General features: G+C 50.6%; 1 protein-coding gene across 11 annotated transcripts in view; it reads right to left on the bottom strand.

Annotated features, from left to right (window-relative positions):
* The window catches only part of PSD4 (pleckstrin and Sec7 domain containing 4), a 46,948-nt gene that overhangs the window by 11,118 nt on the left and 8,457 nt on the right, over positions 1 to 27,373 (bottom strand). For 7 of the 11 annotated variants that reach the window (XM_077960252.1, XM_077960255.1, XM_015113140.3 and 4 more), the window contains exons 2-5: positions 8,404 to 9,570; positions 6,838 to 6,963; positions 6,467 to 6,542; positions 5,653 to 6,028 (exon numbers count right to left, since the gene is read on the bottom strand). In XM_077960252.1, coding sequence (XP_077816378.1) covers positions 5,653 to 6,028; positions 6,467 to 6,542; positions 6,838 to 6,963; positions 8,404 to 9,459 — 1,634 coding nt within the window. In that variant the 5' untranslated portion in view covers positions 9,460 to 9,570. Of the gene's footprint in view, positions 1 to 5,652; positions 6,029 to 6,466; positions 6,543 to 6,837; positions 6,964 to 8,403; positions 9,571 to 17,991; positions 18,406 to 27,373 lie in introns of those variants that run through there. The other 4 variants (XM_015113141.3, XM_077960256.1, XM_015113139.3 and 1 more) reach the window with 2 other exon arrangements.

Genomic DNA, 27,373 nt, shown 5'->3' with positions numbered 1-27,373 from the left:
GGTATTCATGCAAGGTCTCCAGGTCTACCCTGTGCTTCCTCAGGTAAAGCACAGCCATGTTCCGACCTTATCTCACCTCAGGCGGCAGGTGTGTCCCTGTGAGGACCCCAGCGTTGTTTTCTCCAATGCAAGGCAAGTGGGATTGTCTCCCTCACCTGTCCTGCGGTCCTCCTATACCTCCTTGTCCCTTCCTCACCTCCCAACTCTGGCTGTAGCCTCCACTCCTAGATCTGGAGCAAGAAAGCTGACAGGATGGGCTGAGAACAGGAAGCTAGGTGGGCTCTAGTAATGGCAGCAGCTGGGATAGTTCAGGAGGTGGTCCTCAGCCTCTCCCTTCCCCCACCTAGCAGCCTGGATGACTAGGAGACTGGGTGGTGACCTATGATCCAGTGTGAACAGACCCAGGTGACCCCCAGCAGACTCAGAACCTCCGAGTCTGGCACTAAGACTCTCAGATGTCACTCAGTCCAATCTTTACCTGACTCTTCCGCTTCCCCCACAACGTCACAATCAGGTGTGGGGTATTCTAGTTATGTAAACATTCACTATCCAGTGATACAGTTAAGAAGTTGAACCAGTAAGCAGAATACATCATAATATGAAAACATTCCATGGGGCTGGGCACAGTACTCACGCCTGTAATCTTACAACTTCGGGAAGTCAAGGTAGGTGGATCACTTGAGGCCAGGAGTTCGAAGCCAGCCTGGCCATCATGTCAAAACCCCGTCTCTACTAAAACTACAAAAATTAGGCACGGTGGTGCATGCCTGTAGTCCCGGCTACTCGGGAGGCTGAGGCAGGAGAATCCCTTGAACCCAGGAGACAGAAATTCCAGTGAGCCGGTATTGCACCACTGCACTCCAGCCTGGGCGACAGAGCAAGATGCCATCTCAAAGGAAAAAAAAGAAAAAGAAAACAATCCCTGATAAACAGACGTATAACATTAGAATTCACTTAAGCACCCTCGCTACCTAACACGGCTGGGTCAGGGTTAATGGGAGGGTTAACCCCACTCCCATTATGGGGTCCTTGGGTGATGGTGACAGAATGTCAATCACTGCCAGAAACCAAAAAATCATCATTTATATGCGTCTGGAAACTAGGCTGCCCTGTGCAGAGGTTCATAGGCTTGGTAGCCAGAGATGTTCCAGCCTCTGAAAAGGGAGGGTTCTTCATGCCAAAAATTAAAGTTCACCCAACCCAAAATAGAGGTAAGTAAATCTAACTAAAATGAGAACATACTTTCATAACAAATAATGAAAAGGTTTAATTGGAGCTTTATCTTGGTAAATGATACTAGACATTGTACAAATAAGTTTATTTAAATCTTATATTAAACACAATGCCTAAAATTTAATTTTCCCAGCACAAGTTTTCTGGCTGGATAAGACATCTTGTATTCATGCTTGATTTTCACAGTAAGATCATAAAGCCCGTTAAAAACAGTAACAGGCTGGGTGCAGTGGCTCATCCCTATAATCCCAGGACTCTGGGAGGCTGAGGTGGGAGGATTGCTTGAGCTCAAGAGTTGGAGACCAACCTTGTGGTCTACCTGGGCAGCAGGGCGAGGCCACATCTCCACCAAAAATAAAAATAAGTAAAAATTAGCTGGGTGTAGTGGTACACACCTGTGGTCCCACTTACTTGGGAGGCTAAAATGGAAAGATCACTTGAGCCTGGGAGGCTGAGGATTCAGTGATTCATGATTGTACCTCACACTCCAGGCTGGGCAACAGAGTGAGATCGTGTCTCAAAAAATAATAATGATAAAAACAGCTATTTTGAAATATAATTCACATACCATCCAATTCACCCATTTAAAGTGTACAATTTACAGCCAACTGACCTTCAACAAAGTAAACAAAAACATAAAGTGGGGAAAGGACACACTTCTCAAAAAATGGTATTGGGATAATTGGCTAGTCACAAGAAGGACACACTTTTTCAACAAATGGTGTTGGGTAATTAACTAGCCACAAGAAGGAGAATGACACTGGATCCTCATCTCTCACCTTATACAAAAATCAACTCAAGATGTATTAATGACTTACATCTAAGACCTGGAACTATAAAAATTCTAGAAGATAACGTTGGAAAAACCCTTCTAGACATTGGCTTAGGTAAGGATTTCATGATCAAGAACCAAAAGCAAATGCAATAAAAACAAAGATAAATTGCCAGGACCTAATTAAACTGAAGAGTTTTTGCACGATAAAAGGAACAGTCAGTAGAGTAAACAGAAAACCCACAGAGTGGGAAAAAATCTTCACAATCTATATATCTGACAAAGGACTAATATCCAGAATCTACAATGAACTCAAACAAATCAACAAGAAAAAAACAAACAGTCCCATCAAGAAATGGGCTAAGGACATGAATAGACAATTCTCAAAAAGATATACAAATGGCCAATAAATATATGAAAAAATGCTCAGCATCACTAATGATCAGGGAAATGCAAATCAAAACTACAATGCAATACCACCTTACTCCTGCTAGAATGTCCATAATCAAAAAATCAAAAAATAGATGTTGGCATGGATGAGGTCAATAGGAAACACTTCTACACTGATGGTGGGAATATAAACTCATACAACCACTATGGAAAACAGTGTGGAGATTCCTTCAAGAACCAAAAGTAGAATTACCATTTGATCCAGCAATCCCACTACTGGGTATCTACCCAGAGGAAAATAAGTCATTATAAGAAAAAGATACTTGCACACACATGTTTATAGCAGCACAATTCACAATAGCAAAATCGTGCAACCAACCAAAATGCCCATCAATCAACGAGTGGATAAAGAAACTGTGGTGTGTGTGTGTGTGTGTATATATACACACCCACAATTACATATCTACAATTATATATAATTGAATCATATATGATTGAATATACATACATAGATTGAATATATACATATATATATATTATTGAATACTACTCAGTCATAAAAAGGAATGAATGAATGGCATTCACAGAAACCTGGATGAGATTGGAGACTATTATTCTAAGTGAAGTAACTCAGGAATGGAAACCCAAACATCATGTGTTCTCACTTATAAGTGGGAGCTAACCTATGAGGATGCAAAAGCATAAGAATGACACAATGGACTTTGGGGACTCGGGGAAACAGCCGGAAGCGGGTGAGGGATAAAAGACTACAAATAGGGTGCAGTGTACACTGCTCTGGTGATGGGTGCATCCAAACCTCACAAATCACCATTAAAGAACTTACTCATGTAACCAAACACTAACTGTTCCCCAATAACCTATGGAAATAAAAGTTATAAAAAAAGAAAGAAAAGAAAATTCAAGTTAAAAAAATAAAATAAAATAATAAAGTGGGGTCGGGCATGGCAGCTCAAGCCTGTAATCCCAGCACTTTCAGAGGCTGAGGCAGGTGGATTTGAGAGTTCAAGACCAGCCTGGCCAACATGGTGAAACCCCCTCTCTACTAAAAGTACAAAAATTAGCCAGGCATACTCAGGAAGCTGAGGCAGGAGAGTCGCTTGAACAGAGGTTCAGTCGCTGCAGAGGTTGCAGCGAGCCAAGATTGCACCATTGAACTTCAGCCTGGGCAGCAAGAGCAAAACTCTGTCCCAGAAATAAATAAATAAATAAATAAATAAATAAATAAATAAATAAATAAATAAAGTGTATACTTTTATGATAATTTATATTTGCATACTTTTTTTCAAAGTGCTCCCTCATCTAAGTATTATTTTAGTAAGAATGCTAATTGACTAGGTCATTTTTAAAAGCATATTTTAGGGCTTTGTCAGTTGATTATTCAAGTAATTCTCTTTAGATGTGACAATTGGTTCTTCATTTTTATTTCCGCCTCTTCCGTTGTTCACTGGACAGTATGTTTTGGCTCCTCATTTGTCAGTGACTTTCCCTGTGATTTGTGAGGTCTTTCAGCATCACTTTCATAGACCTCAGGAAATCATATGTTTTTTGACAAGATTTGTAATTACACTTTTCTGTTAGCTTCTGCTGTGCTTCTCCTGCATTGTGGAGTGTTTATGAGCCTCAAGAGGCAGTGAGAAGTCACCAACGAAGCCCCTGACCCGTCTGTGTTAGGTGGAGAGGGTGCTTAAGTGAAGCCTAATGTTATGCGTCTGTTTATCAGGGAATATTTTCATATTATGATAATTCCTGCTTACCAGTTCAACTTCCTCACTGTGTCACTTGGATAATGAATGTTTACATAACTAGAATACCCCACACCTGATTGTGACGTTGTGGGGGAAGTGGAAGAGTCAGGTAAAGATTGGACTGAGTGACATCTGAGAGTCTTAGTGCCAGACTCGGAGGTTCTGAGTCTGCTGGGGGTCACCTGGGCCTGTTCACACTGGATCATAGGTCACCACCCAGTCTCCTAGTCATCCAGGCTGCTAGGTGGGGGAAGGGAGAGGCTGAGGACCACCTCCTGAACTACCCCAGCTGCTGCCATTACTAGAGCCCACCTAGCTTCCTGTTCTCAGCCCATCCTGTCAGCTTTCTTGGCTCCAGATCTAGGAGTGGAGGCTAGAGCCAGAGCTGGGAGGTGGGGAAGAGACAAGGAGGTATAGGAGGACCGCGGGACAGGTGAGGGAGACAATCCCAAGTGCCTTGCATTGGAGAAAACAACACTGGGGTCCTCACAGGGACACACCTGCCGCCTGAGGTAAGAGAAACTCGGAACATGGCTGTGCTTTACCTGAGGAAGCACAGGGCCCCGGACCTGGAGACCTTGCATGAATACCTTCCTCTTGGGGTTCTCCTGGTCCCAGGCCAGGCTAATTCAGTCTGGCTATGGCTGTGTCTCTTCCCTGAGGCACTGGGTCCAGCTCCTTGAGGCCCCACCATTGAAGGCCTTGAGCTCAGGGCACCCTTGCAACAACTAACCTGCATGGACTGCACCATTATGTCCATGACATGAACCACTGCTGGCTCCTGCTAGTCCCATTAATATGACTCACATTCAGCCAATTAGATAACAAAACCCCTTTTTCAGTGTAGAGATCCCAGGGGTTGACAGTCTTGAGGCAGCATTCTGGGACAAGTAGACATCTAGGATGGTTTCCCAGTTGGCCTATTCCTACCTCTGGTCACAGTTCTGGGGTTACACAATCCTATGTTGGGCCCCAGGATCCATTCCCTTGGTCCCCATCAAACCTCCACTTGATGAGATCTGAGCCAGTGCCCCAGGCCTAGGTTCTTTGGTGAATGCCTCCCAGATACCGCCTCAAATTCACAGCTGTCCATAATCCCCACATCACAAGCTCTGACCTTGTACTTCCCTGGCCTGCCAGCATGACTCCCATTTTTCTGGGCAGGCACACGCCCTTGCTCAGATTCCCTGGACACTTCCTCCCCTTCCTCCTCTCCTGGTCTCCAACTGTGGATGCTTCTTTGAAAGCCCTGCCCCAGCACACTCAGATCTCGCCTCCATGTGTGTTAACTATCTGCTGTTTTGTTTCTGATGCTTCTGAACCTTACGGTCTTTCTCAAAGCTCTTTCCTGGTGCCCACTCATATAATCCTTGCTTAATAAATGTGAGTATGCTTAATTCCAATGTGCGTTTCTCACGCTCTGTCCAGACTAGTATATTCTTAAATGTATCCATCATTAGGAGCATGACAGCCAGTTAGTCTGAGACTTACTGTTCTGCCGAAGTTAGGTGAATGTCAGGTTGGATGTCTCCAGTCTCTGCAGGCCTGGCTATTCCTTCACTCTTTACGTCCTCGCCTGGGTTTGGGGCCTCCCCTGCCTCCTCTGTCTTCAAGGACCTTGGCTCTTCCCCATCCGTCTCCAAGAGTGAAGAATGTGAAGCGTCTAGTGTCCACTTGGGCAAAATGCCTGAGCTGTGGTGTTGAAGCTGTGGGCTGCCCTCCTGGGACGATGCAGGGCTGGGCCTGGGACCAGGGCCTCTGCTCTCAGATTCTGGGCTGCTAGGCTCTGGAGAAGAAGCTGGGCTCCTCCAGGGGCTGGGGGCCAAGGTGGGAGCAGATTCCCGGAGGTGCCCAGCCTCCGTCTCATCTGAGGAAGAATGTGAAGTGAGGCGGGCACAGGGCAGGAGGCAGGAGAACAGCCTGGTCACCACCTCCAGAGGCTCCCTCCCTGGGGCTCCTCCCCTGGAGCCTGGCATCATGCCCTGTCCCTCCCTCAGGCAGTGACCTCTCCCACTTGCAGAGGCAGCAGACAGTGGGCTCCCAGGACTCCAGCCTCCAGGCAACTAAGGGCTCAGGACCTTTGCTAAACCACTAAGACCCAGAGGTAAGAAATGCTGGGCCTTTTGTACATTTCCTTCATTTACTTTCTAAAGAGGCAGGATTTAACCCCAAGTCTGTCTGGCTTAAACACAATACAATGGGACCCATTAATGGCAACCATGGATCCAAGAATGATCTTTGTCCCCACTGCAAATTCCAAAGCCTCCCAGGACCCAATTTCCCAAACCCCCTTATTAGGGCTCACCTCTGTCCTGGGAGTTAAGAGTCACCTGGGGCCAAAAAGGACCTCCTCCCTGCCAGCCCTCAGGGCTGGGAGAGGCCTGTTGAGAGAGGCAGAGGCATTCCCATGAGCCCTGGAGGCACAGAGAGGTGGATGGGGGAGAGGCCAGGTAGGGAGATGATGGGGAAAAGAGGGGAGGGGAAGGATGTCATGAGTAGGCAGAAGCCCCACCGTAATCCTCCCACCCAGGCTGGAGCCTCAGTTCAGAAGGCGAGTCCTGGATGTGAGAAGCCCCACATGCTAGGATTGTCGGTGCTAGGCCCTGGAACTGAATGGGCTCATATTCCTCCTCCAAAGATGGAGAAAGTGAGGCCCAGAAAGGGGAAGTGACTTGCCCAAGATTGCACAGGATGTGCAGCAGGGCCAAGATCAGATCCGATACATCCTGATTCCCAGGTCAATGCTTCGTCCACACACGGTGCTGCAGATGGAGCAGGACCAAGCCTATCTCCCTGAGAAGTCTAGAGAGAAACAGAGGAGAGAAGGAGAGAAGAGGTGACTAGAGGAAAATTGCTCCCAAGGCCTTCCTCAAATCCCATGAGGCCTCCCTTCACAGTCTGCCCAGATGGCCCTGCCTCAGGTAGTGCCAGCCCAAGAAAGTGGCTGTGTTTTAGGGAGGGTGATAGCCCCAGGCAGTGGGCTGGGTGGGCTCTGCCTTCCCAGACATAAGCCAATCTCCAACTTATAGCGCTCCCAGGCTTCCCTCTGAGAAGTTAGTGCTCAGAGCAAGAAAGTCCATGGCAGGCGCAGTGGCTCAGGACTGTAATCCCAGCACTCTGGGAGGCCCAGGCCGGTGGATCACCTGAGGTCAGGAGTTCGAGACCAGCCTGGTGAACATGGTGAAACCCTATCTCTACTAAAAATACAAAAATTAGCTGAATGTGGTGGCACACACCTATAATCCTAGCTACTTGGGAGCCTGAGGCAGGAGAATCGCTTGAACCTGGGAGGTGGAGGGTCAGCCGAGATGGCACCAATGCACTCCAGCCTGAGCAACATAGCAAGACTCCGTCTCAAAAAAAAAGAAAAAAGAAAGTCCTGAGAAAATGGACTTCCACAGGCACAGCTCTAACTGCCCTACATTGGGGGCCTTGGCCCATGTGGAGGGGACTCCCATCAGTACCCAGGAGCTCCTCTGATCTTGGGGCTCCAGTGACAGAGTTGCCCTGGCTAATAGAGTTGCTCTGGGTAATAGCTCTTCATTGTTCTCAGGGAATTGAGAGATTAGAAAATTACAGCCACACTCTACCATACTGAGTCTCCTTATCTCTTAAAGAGAGGCTTCCCTGGGAAAACTGTGCTCCCTATTGTCCCACAGAGCATGTCCCCATCCTTAGTTGATATTAAGAATCTCTGCCATTGTCATATGGGCCTGATCTATTGACACTGGACGTGGGAAGAATGACAGACAGTGAGCTAAAAGTAACAACATGCTGAAATCTGTCAAGAAGAGAGAGGACAGGACTTTTGAAATAGGCATCTCTCTGCTAGGGGCAGAGGTCACCCTTGCAGGCTGAGCGCTGCCCTGTTAACAGTTGGGAATGTCTTGGAGGTGGGAGGGGAAGAATCAGAATGGCCTGGAACATGCTGCAATTAGAGGAGCTGTTTGTTCTCCAAACGTATCTAAGCATAGCCCCTTGGAGCTGGTGAGATGGAGACATTTGTGGATTTAATTATCAGCTGACATCAGCTGACATCATGGCATTGATAAAATGTCTTATCATTCTGACGAAAACACTGGTCCTGATTTTCTGCTCTATTACCCTGCTATATACTGATGCAGGTTATCCCAAAATCTCTTCACATCAGAAAAGAATGTCCTGGGCCTGGTGACCCCCGAAAAAGACCCTCCCTTCTGTGTTCCCAGCACAGCCCCGGTTGGCTCCCAAGACTGGGCTTACCTCACTCTCCCCCTGACCAGGAGGTGCTGCAGGAGCCCCCTCAGCGGCAGCCACTGAGGCCCAGCAGATGGAGTGTGGTTTATAGACGGGCACAGGGAATGGAGGGGTACGATGCCCACTGGTAGCAGCACTGTCCCCCACATCCGGCTCACTTTCCAGTTCCCACAGCACCGTGTCTTCTGGGAGGTGAGTCTCCAGAGTTGCTGGGCTCTCAGGTCCAGTCCTCACACTTGCATGGGAGTCTGAAGCCCCCCAGGAAAAGCACTCTCCAGAAGCACTGTTCTCTGAGAAAGGACTCCCCAGGAAGAGCGGGTTGCTGAAGAACATGCTCTCCTCCTCGGCTACCCACTGTGGGGAAGAGTCTGGGGTTCCCTCTCTCAGACATGCCTGGCCCTCCCCCTCAGGCTCGCTGCTGTCTTCCCCTGAGTCTTCATCCTCAGGTGGGCTGGAGTGCAGGCCCGTGACCCCAGGGAGGTCCACAGGGGGCGTGGGGAGACAGCATTTCAGCCCAGCCTTGAGCCCTTCCGTCTTCTCCAGCTCCTCCTCCAGGTCTAGGACACACATCTGGGCCTGCAGGATGCCTGCCCAGAACACTACCTGCGTGGACGTGCTCCGGTCCTGCTGTGGGGTCCCCAGTAGATGGCTGTTCGCAGGTGACCCTGGTGATGCTGTGCTCTGCCTGTGCTCCCCCTGGGCAGAGCAGCTCCCCAGGTGTGTGAGCTCCACACCAGAGCCCCAGGGAGGAGCATCTTGTCTGGTAGATTCAGGAGGGTCAGTGGCCCAGGTTTGCTCCTCGCAACGCTCCGGCCAGTCCTGATGGACCCAGCTCCCCAGGTGTGTGAGCTCCACACTGGAGCCCCAGGGAGGAGCATTTTGTCTGGTAGGTTCAGGAGCATCAGTGGCCCAGGTTTGCCCCTCGCAAGGCTCCGGTGGATCCTCATGGCTGCACGTTTCCCTTGGGCGCTCTCCTGGGTGGGGCTCCAGGCTGTCTCCCAAGAACGGGTTGAGAATTTCCACGGGCTGGGGTTGACCAGAGAGTCTGTGGTCACCCATCATCCATAGAGCAAAAGCTGTGCAGGAGTCCCCCGGAGTATCTGCTTTCACAGTCTCACTGTGTGGACTAGGGGGAGCACCGGCCGCTGGGGTAACTGGGAATCCATATCTACCCTGGAAATGCCCAAAGCAAGTGCAGGTTAGGGAAGGGCTGTCAGCCTCTGGAGGCACATATGTAGTGTGTTAGATGTGTTTGGAGTGTCTTCCCCATCTATGCCCTCTGCCAAGGGACACTGCCCGCCACAGCCCTGCCGGGAGGAAGGAGTATACCACGTATTCTATCTGACCCCACAATCTCTAAACTTGCACCAGGGCAGCACCTGCCCCAAAGACACCCATCTGTTGGCTGAAGGTAGCCCATGTGGCTTAGCTGAAAAGAACAAACTGGCCAAATCAGATCCTTCTCTTGGGCATTTAGATTGGAGAGCATGGAGACCGAGGTGGTTGGCAGCAGGAACAGAAGGCAGAAATGCTTTTAGGGATCAAGGAAGCAGCTGCAACCCACATGCTTTGGTTTACACGCTGTAAACCAAAGCTGTAAACCAAAGCATGTGGGAGCCAAACAGACACAGACTGGAGGTAGAGAATGCAGCAGACTCACGGAAGAAGCAGGCACCCACGAAAGGAAGGCCACAGCCTGCCTTACTTCCACTTTCCAAGGCTCCTATCCTTGGGGCCTACCCTGTTCACGAGGCTGGTTCACAGGCTGCTTCTTGGTCCTTGTAAGCTATTGACAGCTTGGAATTTGGCCCAGGTGGACGCAGCAAGGGGCTCTCTGCTCAACTCAGCCCAAGCCCTCATGAAGGGAGGATGCTTCGGTCCTGCTGCCCACCACCCAGCAGACCACCTGCTGCATGGAGAGCAGATCCCTGCCTTCTAGGGAGGAAGAGGCTGGGATGTGGCAGCCGTGTCAGCCTGGAGTTGCCTCACATCTGCCCAGAGCTGCTGTCTGCACGGGCTGCACTAACTCTCTGGATGGGCCCTTGTCAGATGAGCCCAGGAACCTCGGAGTGTGTTTTCTAGAAACATGCATTGCATCTCCATTCCCTGCATGCAGCCCACCGCTTGCATGGCTCTCAGAGCAACCCTGCTTCCTCAGAATAGCTGGCTTGTTTTGATCCAAAGCACACTGTAAGCTTGTAACTTGTTTGTCTCGTCGTGCTGGCTCTCCACACAGTGGAAGTGCAGGGTCAAGTACACAGGTCCTTATGGCACGTCGTAAGAACCCTGACTCAGCTGTCTTTTTTTTTTTTTTTTTTTTTGAGACAGAGTCTCGCTCTGTCACCCAGGCTAGAGTATAGCAGCACGATCTCGGCTCACTGCAACCTCTGCCTCCTAGGTTCAAGCGATTTTCCTGCCTCAGCCTCCCGAGTAGCCAGAATTACAGGTGTCCACCACCATGCCCTGCTAATTTTTTTTTTTTTTTTTTTGTATTTCTAGTAGAGATGGGGTTTCACCATGCTAGCCAGGCTGGTCTCGAACTCCTGACCTCAAGTGATCTGCCCACCTTGGCCTCCCAAAGTGGTAGGTGTGAGCCACTGCACCCAACAGCTGTCTTTTCTTATTTTCCCTTTGCCTCACTTTCTTCACTCACAGATTTCTATCTTGAAGCCTTGTGTGTGTGCTTGTGAGCTGTACTGGAATATTTTGGGGGAACAAGACTATTAGCAAACACATGTATGCTCCCAATTTAGAACCATGTGTGACTTCCAGATCCCCAAGAACAACAGCCCCTTCCACACACAGTTAACCAAGCCTGTCCCCACCCACCACTCCCCCAACCTCGCACCTGAAAGAGGAGCAGTCCCCTGCGTGTCCCTGTTTAACAGATGAGGAAGCCTTAGCCTGAGTCTGGCTTAATGACCCACAGTTGGTGACAGGGGCCGGACTCCGACCCCAGACCATCCACCTTCCGGTCTGCAGCTCTCTTTGCCCTGTCCCTGCTCCAGTATGAACAGAGTGAACCCAGGTGTCCTCGTCCAGGGCTCCAGACCTCACACCGAGGTCCTGCCACAGGCAGGCTGTAGGACAGGAGCTTGACTGGCATGCATGGCCCCAACCAGCGCACATAACAAATCCCATGGGGGTCGGCCCCTCCCTGCCCAGCACTAGAGAACATGAGCTGAATCAATAGCCACATGGACCGCAGCTCAAACCCCCGTCCTGCCACCTACAGATGAGTGGATGAGCCTGGAAAGTTCCTTAGCATCTAGGAGCCCCACTGCAGAGGGGAGCTAGGGTTAATGGAGGTGGTTCGCCCGGCCTTCAGCCCAGGCTTGGCCCACCGTTAGACACTCAGTAAACGGTAACCCTCAGCGCTCTCTCACAAGGTCAAGGGGTCCAGCTGTTATTCAAGGTCACCTAGAAAACATCGCTTTGCCCCATGCCTTCTTTCTGGAGGGCACCTGAGAGAAGGAAGGAGGACCAGTATGCATTTCAGTGTCTTATTCACCTTGAAAGTATCCTTTTTCTTAGAGTGTCTCCAAAAGGAATCTCTTTCTGGGTTTTTACCCCTCCCTCTGACCCAACCCCTGCATTCCTGTTTTAGAATAACAAGAATCTAGACTTGCTGGATGAAGGCCTCAGGATTCTGATGTTTCAGCCCACCCGGAATGGCGCCTGACTGGCCTTCAGGGCCCTTCCACCCATTAGTTATGGCAGCCTCCCCAACAGGCTGACTTCCCAAGAGGAGGGGCCCTTTCTTATGTTTAATCTTGTACATGATGCTCTGAATCAAATGGACTGGATTTGATCTTGTCACAGGTGTTTGAACCAGAGCAGCTCCATCTTGAATAGGGGCTGGGTAAAATAAGGCTGAGACCTACTGGGCTGCATTCCCAGTAGGTTAGGCATTCTAAGTCACAGGATGAGATAAGAGGTCGGCTCAAGATACGGGTATCCTTGATTCAGCAGCCCAAGCTCCTGCTCTGCCTATGGAGTAACCATTCTTTCATTCCTTTACTTTCCTAATAAACTTGCCCTCATTTTATGGATTCACCTTGAATTCTTTCTTGCACAAGATCCAAGAACCCTCCCTTGGGGTCTGGATTGGGACCCCTTTCCACTAACAGTCTTGCCTTTCATTCTCCTATGGATCCAGCCTTCACTCATCATTCTAGGTTCTGCCTCTCCACCTCACATCACCACCTCCAGGTAACAGGCAGAGGATTTGCACGGTTTACTCCTTAAGTCGATACCACTATCTGCTCCCCATGCAGCTGCCCTTGTCCACCCTCAGTGCTCTCTGGGCAAGAGGCCTGAGGCAGTTCTATTTCCAAGGCAGAAGGGATGAGGAACCTCCGGATCTATTGTCTGTACTAAGGAAAACACCCTGGACCCCAAATCTCCCTCCCCAGACCTGCCTGGTGGAGAGCAACCGAGTGTGAGCATGGAGGTGACTCACCCCACCACATCCCACCGCAGCCTCAAGAAACCAGCCCATGGGGTACAAGAAATGACTAGGAAGACATGTTGATTTAGGGATAGTGGGAAAAGCTGCGGAGAAGCACCTGGTTTACAGGTACCAGAACATGGGACATCCCTAGCTCTACCCAACTGCCTCCCTTCCCATACCCCAAAACCAGCCTCCGGGTCTCTGCAAAGGCCTGGTCTTTGGACCCAAATAGCTCTCCTGCCATGCACCACCCCTGATCCCTTCTCCTGTTGTCATTTACCCAACTCCACACATTGTACCTGAATGAGTGCCAGCCTCATGGCCCTGTGGGCATCAGAGCATTTTGCCCAGATAAAACCAACTCACTTTCTCTCATCATTAGTCAACTCACTTGGCAAGAAACGTTCCCATGCCAATATGGGAATGGGAGTGGGAATGCGGGACTGGGCCTGCTGGAAAGGGCATCCTGAATTTTTCATAAGATGAAAAATTGTCTCTCTTTGCACATATGCACTTGCAAATAGATATGTATATGTACATAAAGCAGCCCTCTAGGTACACGTTAATGCTGATGCTAGATGTAAATGAGGATTGGACTTGCCTTCCCAGAAAAAACCCAGTGTTCCTTGCTGGGTTTTTTCAAAGGAAAACAATAAATACCAGAGGCTGCAGCAGCTTTCCGAGCAAAGAGAAGAAAGCAGATCTCTGGGACCTGCAGCACCTGAGGAGCCTGGGAGGGGTGGGAGGTGAGGAACTGGTCTGTGGAGGGGAGCCCAAGGCAATGGTGACAAGAAGGGTGGAGACAGATCAGGTATTCGATGGGGACAAGGCATGTAGTTTGACTGGCTATGACTTTTTTTTTTTAGACGGTATCTTGCTCTGTCACCCAGGCTAGAGTGCAGTGGCATGATCTTGGCTCACTGCAACCTCTGACTCCTGGGTTCAAGCGATTCTCCTGTCTCAGTCTCCCAAGTAGCTGGGACTACAGGTACCTGCCAACATGCCTGGCTAAGTTTTGTATTTTTAGTAGAGACGAGGTTTCACCATATTGACCAGGCTGGTCTCAAACTCCTGACCTCAGGTGATCCACCTGAGGTCACCTGCCTTGGCTTCCCAAAGTGCTGGAATTACAGGTGTGAGCCACAGCACGTGGCTGGCTATGACTTTTTAAACGAATTAAACTCAATGTGACTACACTCCACCCCTCACTTTTACTTTCTGAGCATTTATCCCGGTGTGTAGTTCCCAGTGTGTTTACCCGCATGGTTCTAGTTTGCCTAGAAGGTAAGTGCCAAGATGGCAGGTTCTTTGTGTTTCCTGTTCACCACTGTGTCTCAGTACAAAAATGTTGAATGGCTTAGTCACTTTATGTGACCGATTTGTTAAACCACTCCCACCCACAAAGCTCTGGGGGCGTACTTTAGTTCAACTGGATTCGAAATTTAAAGATCTGCATTGACTTGAGAGGTTTAGTTCAAGTGGATTAGAAACTTAAAGGTTAGCGTTGACGTGAGAGATTCAGGCCCGCCTGTGACTTGAGCTGGGGCATGAACCCAGGTTACAGCTCTCTTAAGCATCACTCTCTCCTCCTGCCCTCTGATCCATTCTCTTGGACATTCCTGAATTCACTAGAGTCACTCAAACTCCTGTGCAGCACCTCCTTGGCTGAAAGTCGGCACTGTAGAACATTTGTGAAAATAAGAGAGAGGTTGGCTAGATGAATGGACAGACAAATGGAGAGACACACTGATGGGATAGATCCTCAGAACTCTCCCTCCACAACAACCAGGCCAGAGGACTGGCGAGACGGAGGCTTGAAGAGAATTAGCATCACTATAACATGAAGACTTCCTCGTGGGGGCCAGTCTGCCCATGACCAATCACCTCTTCCTCCCCTCTCCAGGAAGCCCAGTGCTCCAAGGGTAGCGGTCCCCAAGTGGTAGGTCCCTACCAGGTCAGCAGCCAAAATGTCCTACGGGTCTTAGCTCCCAGGCAGCAGCCTGAACACAAAGGAAGACCCATTCAATCGTCTCATTTGTGTTCTCCACTTGTGGAGAGGGCACTGTGCAACTGTATGTTTAAAAGATGTCTTCCTTTTTTTTTTTATTTTTTAATTGCTCTTGCCTGAATGGAAAGGTAGGATGACCTAAAAGGTGAAGTCACTTCCTAAGGCCATAAAGGCAGTCCTACTGGTCACCCAGGTGAGAGCGGTCTGACCTCAGAAGGGTGGAGGATGGAACTAGCCTTTGATCCCCGAGGTAGGATGGCACCCCCTAGGCAGAGGCAGGCCCGGAACTAGGCAGCAGAGCCCAGGTCTTACGCGTCTAAAATTTTCTTGGTTTACTTGTGTTTTTCCACCCCTGGGGTTTAGTAAAATCTCTTTTAAAATCTCCTGTCTGTTATCCTAACCAGAATGAAAGCAGGAGGAAAGGAATCTGCAGCAAAAGAATTGCCATCTGCCCCACCAGTTGAGTTCTGTTACCTCTACATTAAAGTAGTCCTTCATCTTTTCTGAGCACTGAGGTGGCTCTGAAAGTTTAAGGAGGGTTCAGAGGGGAGGGAGCAGGGAGGGAGCCCAGGTGGGAAAGAGAGAGCACGGCTCCACTCTGCCGCCCACTAGCCACTCTTCTTGAGCACAGCTGACTGCATTTCCAAGGAATCTTCACCACGGTGGGGAGGCGGTGTATGTTTCTCATGGAGAATACTGCAGGGGCTAAGCCTTATGTCCCTCTTGTGGGAGTTGAAGGACACAGAAAGTAGTGGCTGAGGGACTAGAAGACAGAGTCCCTCCCACCAGCCCCACCCCCTGGCTTCATGGCAATTTCTTTTTGACCCTAGGGGGCAGGAAGGAACCCAGCTGACACCTGGCACCCGGGTTGTGCTTTCTAACAGTGAGTTTGTTTTTCACCCTCAGCCTGGCATTGCAGCCTTGCAATTGCACCCTCTGAACCATTGCACCCTCCCCTCGGAACCATTGCACCTCAGTGCTCTGGCTGAAGAACCGGGAGATCGGGCACAGAGGCTGGGGTATGAGCCTGCCCTGAGTAGGAAGGTGATGGCCTTGGGTGCGCAGCACTCACCACCCTCCTTTGCCCATTTCAGGGTCACAGTGAAGAATGCAGAGCAGAATCCCATCCTAACTCTACAGCTGACAAGCCATGTGACTCTGGGTGAAAAACTCCACCTGGTTCCTTATCTGTAAAATAAGGAACTAAGGCCCAGTAAAGCTACACTTCACAGGTTTGTTGTAAAGTTGGAATGGGTCTGAGTGCTGGGCCTGGCCCTTAGTGGGTGCTCAGGAAATACCGTGTCCTGCTCAGTTTAACTTTGTTGTTCTGCTGTCCATTTAGAGAAGCCAAAATTAACAAAAACAAACAAATAGCCCTCCTGGTCAGGCTCAGCTCTCGGCCTCCTCAAGGAGTCAGCCCTGAGCCTTCATCCAGAGGGTGCCTGTCTCTGTTTCCCTTTTTGAGCTTCCAGACTCAGCAAGCAAACACTCCCTCCTTTTACCCTGGACATGTTTTCCCTCCTATGGAAAAAGTATGAAGGCTTCTGGCGGGTCCAAGGACTTAGGAGGTGACCTGTCCTGTCCCTCTGCAGCCCAGGAAGCTGCCGAATTACAGATGTTGCTGCAGGCAGGAACCATGAGTGGAGCTCCCTGGCCTGGAGCTACAGGACGGAGGCCTCTGTCTGAACCTGGGACCTGAAGCACCGTGAGAGAAATGACTAGAGAAGGCCCCACATCCTGCCCACACAGAAAGAGCTATTATGCAAATTTGCGCACACACACACACACACACACACACACACACACAGAGAGAGAGAGAGAGAGAGAGAGAGAGAGAGAGAGAGAGAGAGAGAGAGAGAACCAGTGCTACTGAAGGCCTGTGGTGAGGCCAGCTGAGGCTCAGGAAGGGAGCAGAGGATGGCGGTCTGAGGTAGGCAGAGAGGATCCAGGGGAGAGATCATGGGGGTAGGGGTAAAGTGCCAAAGGGGACCCAGGACAGCTGCTGTGTGGGGAGGACAAAGACCCCTAAGGGGCTGGCGCCAGGCTGGGCCTCTCCTCCCTGGGTCCTCTCACCCCACATCCCTCACCCCTTCTATGGGTCTCTCCAACAAAGAGCTCAGCAGCCTGGGTTCCGATCCCCATGCTAGGCGGTTCCTTGTCTGTAGGAGGAGGGGCCATGTGATGCTCTAGAGTCCTAGGAAGCTGGGAGACAGGCCTGCTTGGGGCCCACTTTTTAAAGCTGGGCCAAGGTCCGATGAACAGAGGAGTATTTATCATCATCTGATGACAGGCCACCCTTCCCTGCATTCTAGCAGAGGAGTGACTTCAACTGTGGGATTTTAGGCCCTGGAATAAAGGGAGAATGGCGGTGTCAGGGGACTTTCCTTCCATGCAACTCCCTTTACTATGACAATAACGATTGCAGTGGGCCTTAGAGTGTCCCACACAGGCGCACTTTGAGAGTTCAGTGGTTCCTATTGCCCATCAGGACAACAGGCCTAAGCCAGAGCTAAACCAGTAAGGAGGGTCCCCTTACCTCTCCTCGAGCTTCTCCAGGATGGTCCTGGAAGGCAAGATGAAGCTGGGAGTCCCCTCATGGCCAAGTTGACTCTGAGCTCCTACAGCAACCACACCCAGAGCTGCCCCCACCCCAAACCCAGGCCTTCCAGACTCCCTCCTTCCGGAGTCTAGGGTCGAGGATCACTTGGGGCCTTTGGCCACAAAAGCTCCCACTGGGTACTCAGCCAGAGCAGTCACTGGGTCGTGACACTCACAAGAGATTTAGCAAGGAACTTCCTTCACCCTTCACTATTGCAGACCTCCAGGGGCTCTGCGGGGAGCCAGGGAAGGGAAACAACAGGGGTCAGTGGGGCCAGGGCAGGGAATCGGAGAAGAGTCAGATGAGGAGGGGCAGGCTGAGGGAGGAGGGGGATGAGACAGAGAGCAGGAGTGGGGAAGAAGGGGCCTAGCCTAGCCTAGGCTCATGGCAGGTGCACACGGCACTGCCAGAGCCCTCGCCTCTCCTCTGCCCACCTGCCCCAGCCCCTGCCACAAGGACCCACATATGACTCTCCACATTCCCTGCTCCCGCAGGTTCCTCCAGCCCCACCCTAGGCAGACCCACTTAACTCACCTCCAAAGGACCCAAGAAGGGATGGCTTGGCCTGGGGTCCCCAAGAGCACTTCCTGGCTGCACAGTCGGCTTGCCCAGTGAATGTGGCTGTGACGGCTGGAGCTTCCGACTTCCGCTCCTCCTCACCACAACACACACCCCTCCTGCTCCCTGCCGCCTCCCCAGGGTTCCCTAGCTGCTCAACACCTCACACTTCCTGCCCACAAGACAAGAGTCTCTCCTCCTGGGCCCAGCGCCTCCAACTCCCTTCCCCATGCCTCTGCTCCTTGGAGACCCCTACCCTGCACACTAGCCTAGAAAGAACCTGCCATGGTGGAACTGTCCTCTCCCTGCCATGCAGGGGCCTGGGATTGAAAGGGGAAGGGGCCGCCGAGGCCTGGTCGCTAAGCAGGCCCCACCTCCTTCCTCCCTGCAGTTCCGCCCCAGGTTCTCAGTCTTGCCCTGGCTCTCAGTCCCCTGCAGGGCACCCAGTGAGAGACCGGAGGGCCCTAAGTCAGGCAATTTCTGGTTTTTAACAAACGACATTTCAGTTTTTGTCTCATGTCACTGGTAATAACGCAAGTGATACAGTTGCCTTTTAGTTACAAAGTGTCTCCCAATAGCACCTCAACCCCTCCTCACACCTACTTTATGAAGCATTAATAAACCCATCATACAGATCTGGATCTGGAGACAAGCTCAGAGACGCTAAGCCACTGTCCAGGGTTTCACAGTTGGAAAATCCCAAAGCTGGGGTTAGAATACAGAGCCTCTGACTATGTGAACCAATGAACCTCCATTCCCCACGACTGAATTCTCAACACATGTCCTCGAGACACAGGCCGCAGTGTCCACGAGTGTGAGTGAGGCTGGTGGGGAGCGCACTCAACATGCCATTCTCCTCCCTCCACCCGATCTACTTCCTCAGCATCAGTGACCATCAACTTCTCTGCTGAGGCTCCACCACTCCCACCCTTCCTGAACTCTCGTTTTCACGATTCCAGCTGACCAGGAGACTCCCTCACTTGTGCACTCACATGCACACCCCAACCCAGAGTTGAGAGGGTCGGGCTCTGGCTAACCCACAGCCTCACCCCTCCCCACAGGGTACAGAGTCCACAGGAACATACCAACATGGAGCCCGTGCACCCTGCTTCTCCACCACACTCTGGGTGCCCCAGATCCTGAGATTCTCCACTTCTGGGGCCCAAATGGCCTCCTCCCCATGTGGGCACACTGCACTGCCCGAGATTGGGTGGAGCGCTGGCAAGAGTCCTGATAGCAGAGATGGGAGCAGGTAGAGAGAGCTTGAACCTGTGGGCAGGTCACCCACCCACACGCATGTATGATACAGAGCGGGGTGAGGAAGAGAAAGGGAGGTGGAGCTGTGACATGGGCCAAAGGCTGGGGTGGGCTGAGCTCCCTCCAACCTGGAGCTCCAGGCCATGATGAAGGTGGGAGGTAGGAGAATTAGGTAGGAGAATATACACTATTTTTTTTTTTTTTGAAACAGTTTTGCTCTTGTTGTTGCCCAGGCTGGAGTGCAATGATGCCATCTCGGCTCACGACAACCTCCGCCTCCCAGGTTCAAGTGATTCTCCTGCCTCAGTCTCCCGAGTAGCTGGGATTACAGGCATGTGCCACCACACCCGGCTAATTTTGTATTTTTAGTAGAGATGGGGTTTCTCCATGTTGGCCAGGCTGGTCTCCAACTCCCGACCTCAGGTGATCCACCTGCCTTGGCCTCCTATGGTGCTAGATTACAGGTGAGAGCCACCGCACCCGGCAGGATACATTTTATATGACAGTTTGTGAGCTTTAGTCTTAACTTTCATATATTCGGACATATCAGATGGGGTCCTCCATTCTCCACTTCCTGCGGCTGGCAAATGTTGGGAGCACGCTTATCTCACCAGCACCTCAAACTCAATGTTTATAAGGCAAACCTGGTTCCTTCTCTTCTCCAAGCTGTTCTTCCTCATATATTTCAGCTTTTACAACTCTCTCTCCATCAAGCTGGGTAAGTCAGAAACCTGAAGTCACAAAGACCTAAATGCAAACCGTCCACTCCAGCCCCCAGCCTCTAGGGGTGCCTCCAGCACATGGCCATGGCTCAAAGCCAGCACCTGATCCGTGTAGGCTCTATGCTACAAGCCGCTGACCTATCAGGAATAAAACACATGACCCCTGTGGAAGCTGAGGCAAGTCCATCTTGAAAGTTAACCTGCCACATTGACTGAACTGAGTGACCCCAGTTCCAAGGCAGGGCCTCTATGATTTCCAGTTTATCTATTGTTCCCTGTGTAAGAGCAAGAACTTACTGTAAGTCCATAAATGCTACCTGTAGGTCAAACAACCTTGATGATATTACACTTCCATTGTCTTACAAATTCCATCTGAACCACCCCTACCCTATGGCATATGAGCCCTGGCTGTGGGTGCTAACGCGAGGATCCATCATCTCATCTCATCGCCACATGAGACACCTACACGGCTTCTGTTGGAAAGTCCCCTAGCTTTCTCAGCCTCTTTCTTTCAACTTGTCAGCTTCCTCAGACTTTGGGGTAGGTTTGCTTAGGCCTGTCTACTGTAGAACAACTCCTGTTCTTAGGGAGCTTCCAGTCTACTGACAGAGAAAGAAAATAAACAATCGGACTCATGAATCAAACTTTATCATAAATTGTGAGGAATGCCTGGGAAGAAGCAGAGAGAAATAAGAGAGCAGCGAGGGTGAGCGCACTGCCATGGGAATTCGGAAGCTGCACCACGTCCTGGTGAGAAGAGTCCAGCATGGAAGGGCATTTTCGGCTTCTAATTCCTTCCCTGAGGTGGGAAAGGTCTCCACATTTCCAGGGAATAGAAAGCAAGCCAGTGTGGTGCAGCGCAGTCCCAGAGGTCCAGGAGGGGCAGGGCCAGATCCTACAGGCACCCCAGTGGCAAGACAGGGTGCATTTTTTTTTTTTTTGAGACAGTCTCACTCTGTCACCCAGGCTGGGGTGCAGTGGCATGATCTCAGCTCACTGCAACCTCTGCCTCCCGGATTCAAGCAATTCTCTTGCCTCTGCCTCGCAAGGAGCTGGGATTACAGGCATCTGCCACCACATCTGGCTAATTTTTGTATTTTTAGTAGAGACAGGTTTTCATCATGTAGGCCAGGTTGGTCTCAAATGCCTGACCTCAAGTGATCCACCCGCCTCTGCCTCCCAAAGTGCTGGAATTACAAGCATGAGCCACCATGTCCAGCCCAGAGTACATTTTTGTTTGTTTGTTTGTTTGTTTGTTTTTTGAGACGGAATCTCGCTCTGTCGTCCAGGTTGGAGTGCAGTGGCGCTATCTTGGCTTACTGCAATCTCCACCTCCCGAGTTCAAGCAATTCTCCTGCTTCAGCCTCCGGAGTAGCTGGGACTACAGGTGCCCGCCACCATGCCCGGCTAATTTTTTGTATTTTTAGTAGAGACAGGGTTCCACCGTGTTAGCCAGGATGGTCTCGATTTCCTGACCTCATGATCCGCCCACCTCGGCCTCCCAAAGTGCTGGGATTACAGGCGTGAGCCACCGTGCCCAGCCTTGTTTGTTTGTTTTTGAGACGGAGTCTTGCTCTGTCTCCCAGGCTGAAGTGCAGTGGGGAGATCTCAGTTCACTGCAACCTCCACCTCTTGAGCTCAAGCGATTCTACTGCCTCAGCCTCCCGAGTAACTGGGATTACTAATGTGTGCCACCATACCCAGCTCATTTTTGCATTTTTTAGTAGAGTTGGGGTTTCGCCATGTTGGCCAGGCTGGGTCTGGAACTCCTGCCCTCAGGTAATCCGCCCACCTTGGCCTCCCGAAGTGCTGAGATTACAGGCGTGAGCCACCACGCCCAACCCCAGGGTGCATTTTTAAAGCAGAGAAATGACAGGTCAAAGAGTATCTGTGTATTTACTTTTAAGATCGTCCATCTGCTATATGGAGAACAGATGGATCTGTCTGCTGCATGGGGAGGAGATGGTAGAGGCTATGTAAGTTCAAGGAGACCAGTTAGGAGGCTCTGGGAGAGTCCAGGTGACAGGGGACAGTTGCTTGGCTGGGACAGTCATAGGAGAGAAGGGAGGCATAGGGCTGGGAATACATATGATTATAGAACCTGTTGCTTCATTATATTTGAGGGGTCAAGATGGGAGGGGAAGTCATGGGCAACTTCCAGATTACTGACTTAAGCAACCAGATGGGTGGTAATAATGGCATTTGCTGAAATAGGAAAGAACTAGGAGATGAGGCTCAGGGGAGAAAATCCAGAGTTTAACTTTTATTTATTTATTTATTTATTTATTTATTTATTTATTTATTTATTTTGAGATGGCGTTTCGCTCTTGTTGCCCAGGTTGAAATGCAATGGTGCTATCTCAGCTCACCACAACCTCCGCCTCCCGGGTTCAAGCGATTCTCCCGCCTCAGCCTCCTGAGTAGCTGGGATTACAGGCATGCGCCACCACGCATTTTGTATTTTTAGTAGAGATGGGGGTTTCTCCATGTTGGTCAGGCTGGTCTTGAACTCCCGACCTCAGGTGATCTGCCCACCTCGGGCTCCCAAAGTGCTGGGATTACAGGCCTGAGCCACCGCGCCTGGCCCAGAGTTTAAGTTTTAAATATTGGATTTGAACTACCTGTGAGATATTTCAAGTAGGCAACTGAAAAACGCACCTGGAGCCCATCTGAGCTGGGAGAGGGAAGGTGGTGCCTACCCGGATGGGAGGGTACAAGTCTGCAAAGGAGACTGAAAAGGGACTGTTGCGAAGGTGAGAGAAGCAAGGGGAGAGCCATGTTCTCACAGAAGACAAGAGGTGGTTACTTCAGAAGGAGGAAGTGGTTGGCTTGGTTGACTGCTGCTGAAAAGTGCAGGAAGATTAGAAGCGAAAGTGATCTATATTGTACATGGCTAGAGGTTATGGACAAGTGGGGTTGGCAGCAGATGCGGAAAGCAGAAGCCAGGAGGCCAAGAGGTGAAGTGTCACCTCCTCAAATCGGGGCTCTGCCCCCTCCAGTCCAGACTTCCTGGTAATCCATGGCTTCCTGAAGTTGAAAGGGAGGCACCAGTGATCTTCCCCCTTCCCCAAGTCCAGGCCCTGCCCCTCGGCTTAGTTATGGGTTCCCATCCTCCCCTTGACTTCTTCAGGGCAAGGACTGGCCCATGTGCTTTGCAGCAGAGTGCCTGGCTCACACTTGCTCCACAGCCATTTGATGAACGAATAAAGGTTGCTCAGCCTCTCTTCAAGACCGTACTAAGGGGAATGGGACCTGCCTCTCCCCGTTCCTTCCACGCAGTGGGTCTTGCATATTGTGTGTGTGTGTGTGTGTGTGTGTGTGTGTGTGTGTGTGTTGGGAGTTCCCTCCCCAGCCTGTCCTCCTCCCCACGGCACAGAGGACATACAACACAGCAGACACACAGCACAGCCAGGCAACTCTGCTGCCTCCCTCAAGGTAAGCTGCTTCCTGTTTGCCTGCAGAAGCAGCTGCTCAGCACAGGTGGCTTCTCCACACTGAGCACAGACCAGCGAGTGGAGCCCTCCTTCCAGGAGAGGGGCCCTGGGGATCTCAGCACATAGTCAGCCCCTCCTGGGAGGCAGAGGGGAGAGAGGAGAGAGGCCACCAATGAAGGAAATGGCCCCTGACATAAAGCCCAGGACCCTTTCCTGAGGCCCCCAGTGTGTTGACACTTACCAGGCCCTCTCCACGCGTCATCTCTAGTTCCTGGGGGGCTGGGGTCAGGGTGAGGGGCTTTATTATCTCCAGGCTACAGAACAGATGAGGAGACAGAGGGTCAGCCGTCATTTGGGCTTGCACAGGCAGGAAATGGTGAGGCTGGGATTGGATTTAGGCCTGTGGAACCCTCCAAATGCACTTTCTGCTGTACCCCATTACCACTGCATCCTGCAGAAATGAAAACCCAGATGGGGAGCAGGTCTTCTTCCCAAACGAGCAGAGCTAGACAGGTTAAGCCTGACTCACGCCTCCCAACTGGAAGTTCACGAAAACCTTTGTGCTAATGGAGCTGAAATACTGTCCTGGGGCAGGGTGAGAGAGCAGGACTGAAGCATCCAAATGGGCTCCAAATTAGTCTCCATAAAAGTCCTATACTTTAGAGAAGGCTGAGAGTGAGGTGGCCACATGCTCCTTTCTCCAGAAAAGGCCCTGTTCCCTCCCAGCTCTCTGACCTCCACAAGCCTCGGCCCTGGAGAAGGGCAGACAAAACACCTGTCTCCCCATCCATTCCTCTGCCCGGTAAGATGTTTACAGTCCCCCTGGCCAGCTCGGCTGTGGGCTCCCAGGATCAGAGCAGGGAGGTAGGGCTGGGCCGGGGCTTCCAATGACTGGGCACGTGGCAGGGGCCAAAGGTGCCTCTCCTTGCCGCCTGTGACCTTAGAGTGGGAGGGAGAAGTCTCCTAGAGGCAGGGAAAAGAGGAAAGGGACAACAGCCCAGCCCAGTGCTGACATCACCGACCTCTGAGCGCATGTGTGCGCTGGTGCTGCCCTGGGTGCTCTGGAGAAGGGCAGGAAGTGATTACAAAAGTGAATGACAAGCCTCCGTCTCCGCACTTGCTTGCCCAATCCCGTACCGATGCAGTGACCTTGGGAGGCTATCCTTACCCGCCCGTGGCCAAATGAAGCACACCCAGTGTCTGTGGACAGATGGCCAGGGACGGGGCCACCCAGGTCACAGCTCCCTGGCTCTCCTCTGCCCCAACACAAAAGCTCGCCTCAGACACTCTCAAGGTCCTTCTCCTGGGCTCTTTCCCAGCTCTCTGTTTTTTAGATAAGCCCATGTTGTGGGCCTGTCCTTTCCACGTGAGCAGTGAGTTGCGCACTGTGGTTATTCACCCTCTCTCCCTAGCCCCCTCGGCACCAGAAGGCACCCACAAAACATCTGCTGAAACACATGTGCATGCAGTTACTTATAATGGCAAAAATGCTCACAGCCTCAATATCCACAATAGGGAACGAGATAAATGAATAGATTACTGGGTAGCCATATAGCCATATGGTGAACCTAGGCAACCTTTAGCCATCTTGTTTTTAAAGAGTATCTAATGAAATGGAAAGATGCTCACAGAATTTTGTTAAATAAGAAAACTATTTATAATTCCACTATAGTCCCAAGTTTTTTGTTTGTTTTGTTTCTTTTTCTTTTTTTTTTTTTTTGAGACGGAGTCTCACGCTGTTGCCCAGGCTGGAGTGCAGTGGCGCGATCTCGGCTCACTGCAAGCTCCGCCTCCCGGGTTCCCGCCATTCTCCTGCCTCAGCCTCCTGAGTAGCTGGGACTACAGGCGCCCGCCACCGCACCCGGCTAATGTTTTGTATTTTTAGTAGAGACGGGGTTTCACTGTGGTCTCGATCTCCTGACCTTGTGATCCGCCCGCCTCAGCCTCCCAAAGTGCTGGGATTACAGGCTTGAGCCACCGCGCCCGGCCTTGTTTTGTTTCTTTGTTTGAGATGGAGTGTTGATCTGTCGCCCAGCCTAGAGTACAGTGGTGCTATCTCGGCTCACTACAACTTCTGCCTCCCAGGTTCAAGCAATTCTCCTGCCTCAGCCTCCCAAGTAGCTGGGACTACAGGTGCACGCCACCACGCTCGGCTATTTTTTTTCATTTTTAGTAGAGACAGGGTTTCACCATATTGGTCAGGCTGGTCTCGAACTCCTGACCTCAGGCGATCCACCTGCCTCGGCCTCCCAAAGTGCTAGAATTACAGGCGTGAGCCACTGCGCCTGGCCTATGGTCCCAATTTTAAAAAAAACTTGTTTGTGTTTGTGTATTTAGGCAATAAAACATCAAAGCATTGATTGACAGTAGCTATCTGTGCCTGACAACAGTATACATGATTTCAATTTCTTCATGCTTGTTTCATATGTATTCAATTTTTAAAAATAAATATACTTTATGTCTGTCATCAGCAAAAATAATAAAGTTACTGTTTCTGCCCCCTCCCTTTCCCCTACTGAGTTAGGTACATGGCCTTGAACTTTAACTATCTAACAAGCCAGCTACTACTTTTGTTGGCTTCCATGTACATATGAATAAAACCTTTTTCTTCTGTTAATCTGGCTTTTGTCAGTTTAATTTGCAGGTCTCAGTCCCTAAACCTAAGAAGGAAGAGGAAAAGCGTTATTTCCTCCCCTACCTAGGATTAGGGTAAAGCACCTACCCCAAGATTACCTTCTCCATGAACCCACAAATCTGAGGCTGTGTTTGCCTACGTGGATATGTGGTGCACATACTGAACATTAATAGCTAATCATTTATTCGAATATGCAGTAGACTAGGATATAGTGTAGCAAACCTGTGATTTAGGAAAACGCTAAAGTAGAAAACATCTACTTTATCTTGTTAAGTATATGTATTCAAAGAAAAATATTAAGTATTATTTAATAATATAATTCAATATCAAAACTCTCATCTCAAAAATTATAGTAGGGGTATGTAAATGAGCAGACTCTTTGTGCAGCTGGATCTGACCTTTGCAGCATGTTCTCCTTTGGAGAAAGAGCTGAAAGTCTTCCTTGTAATGCTCATTAGCCCTGATTGGCCACCAATCACTGAATAGGAATTCAAGTGGGTATGAGTTGCAGAAAAGCAAAGCTCTAGCATTAAACAGAGAACAGGTGTGCTCTCACACAGTGAAGGAGGAAGACAAACTCAGAGCAGGACATTTCCTGGGCCTTGTAAAGGGTCACGTATTCCCCTGGGGAGGCTCACGCTTAACCCTGCCCATAGCAACAAAGCCGTGAGCTTCGCAGTGCCCTCTGCAGCAGCAAGGGCTGACGCACGCTCTGTCCACCGTCATCTTCAGAAGACGAAAGAGACGGCTGGTTTGGCAGCTCCTAGCAGGAAGAGCACTGGGGCCTCGGAGCTCATACCCCCAGAGGACAGCCTGCACACCTAAGCTTCCTGGGGCCATTTCCCTCCTCTCTGACTTGATACATCTATGCATCCTCCAAGGCAGAACTGAGAGCTCCAAAAAGGCAGAGTCCACTCGTTGGGCCTTGTTGTATGTACCCACCTCCCATCCCTCCCCTGCCCAGGCTCCACAGCAGCACGGAGTCCATGCCAAGAGGATCATTTCCAGAGGTTGTCAAGCCAGGAAAGGGCAGAGTTCAAAAGGTCACCATGTATTATTGCCTGGCCCACGCTGTCCATCAGCTCCTCCCTGTAAACCTGCCCCATGCTCTGTTCTGGTTGGGCATCTCTCGCCCTCACATTCTTCTGCGAGGACCTCACCCAGTCCCACATGTTAACCTCCCACCTACTCACTAAAGGTTCTCAATTCCCTCTCTAGCCTAGCATCTTAATTACCAGCAGGAATCTTCTAGCTGGATGTACAGCAGAGCATCAGACTTCACAGCCTGCTCACATGCCCGTAAGCATCCT

The sequence above is a fragment of the Macaca mulatta genome, chromosome 13 (assembly GCF_049350105.2).
Source record: "Macaca mulatta isolate MMU2019108-1 chromosome 13, T2T-MMU8v2.0, whole genome shotgun sequence".
Classification (NCBI taxonomy): domain Eukaryota; kingdom Metazoa; phylum Chordata; class Mammalia; order Primates; family Cercopithecidae; genus Macaca; species Macaca mulatta.
This window is presented reverse-complemented; position numbering and strand designations above follow the sequence as displayed.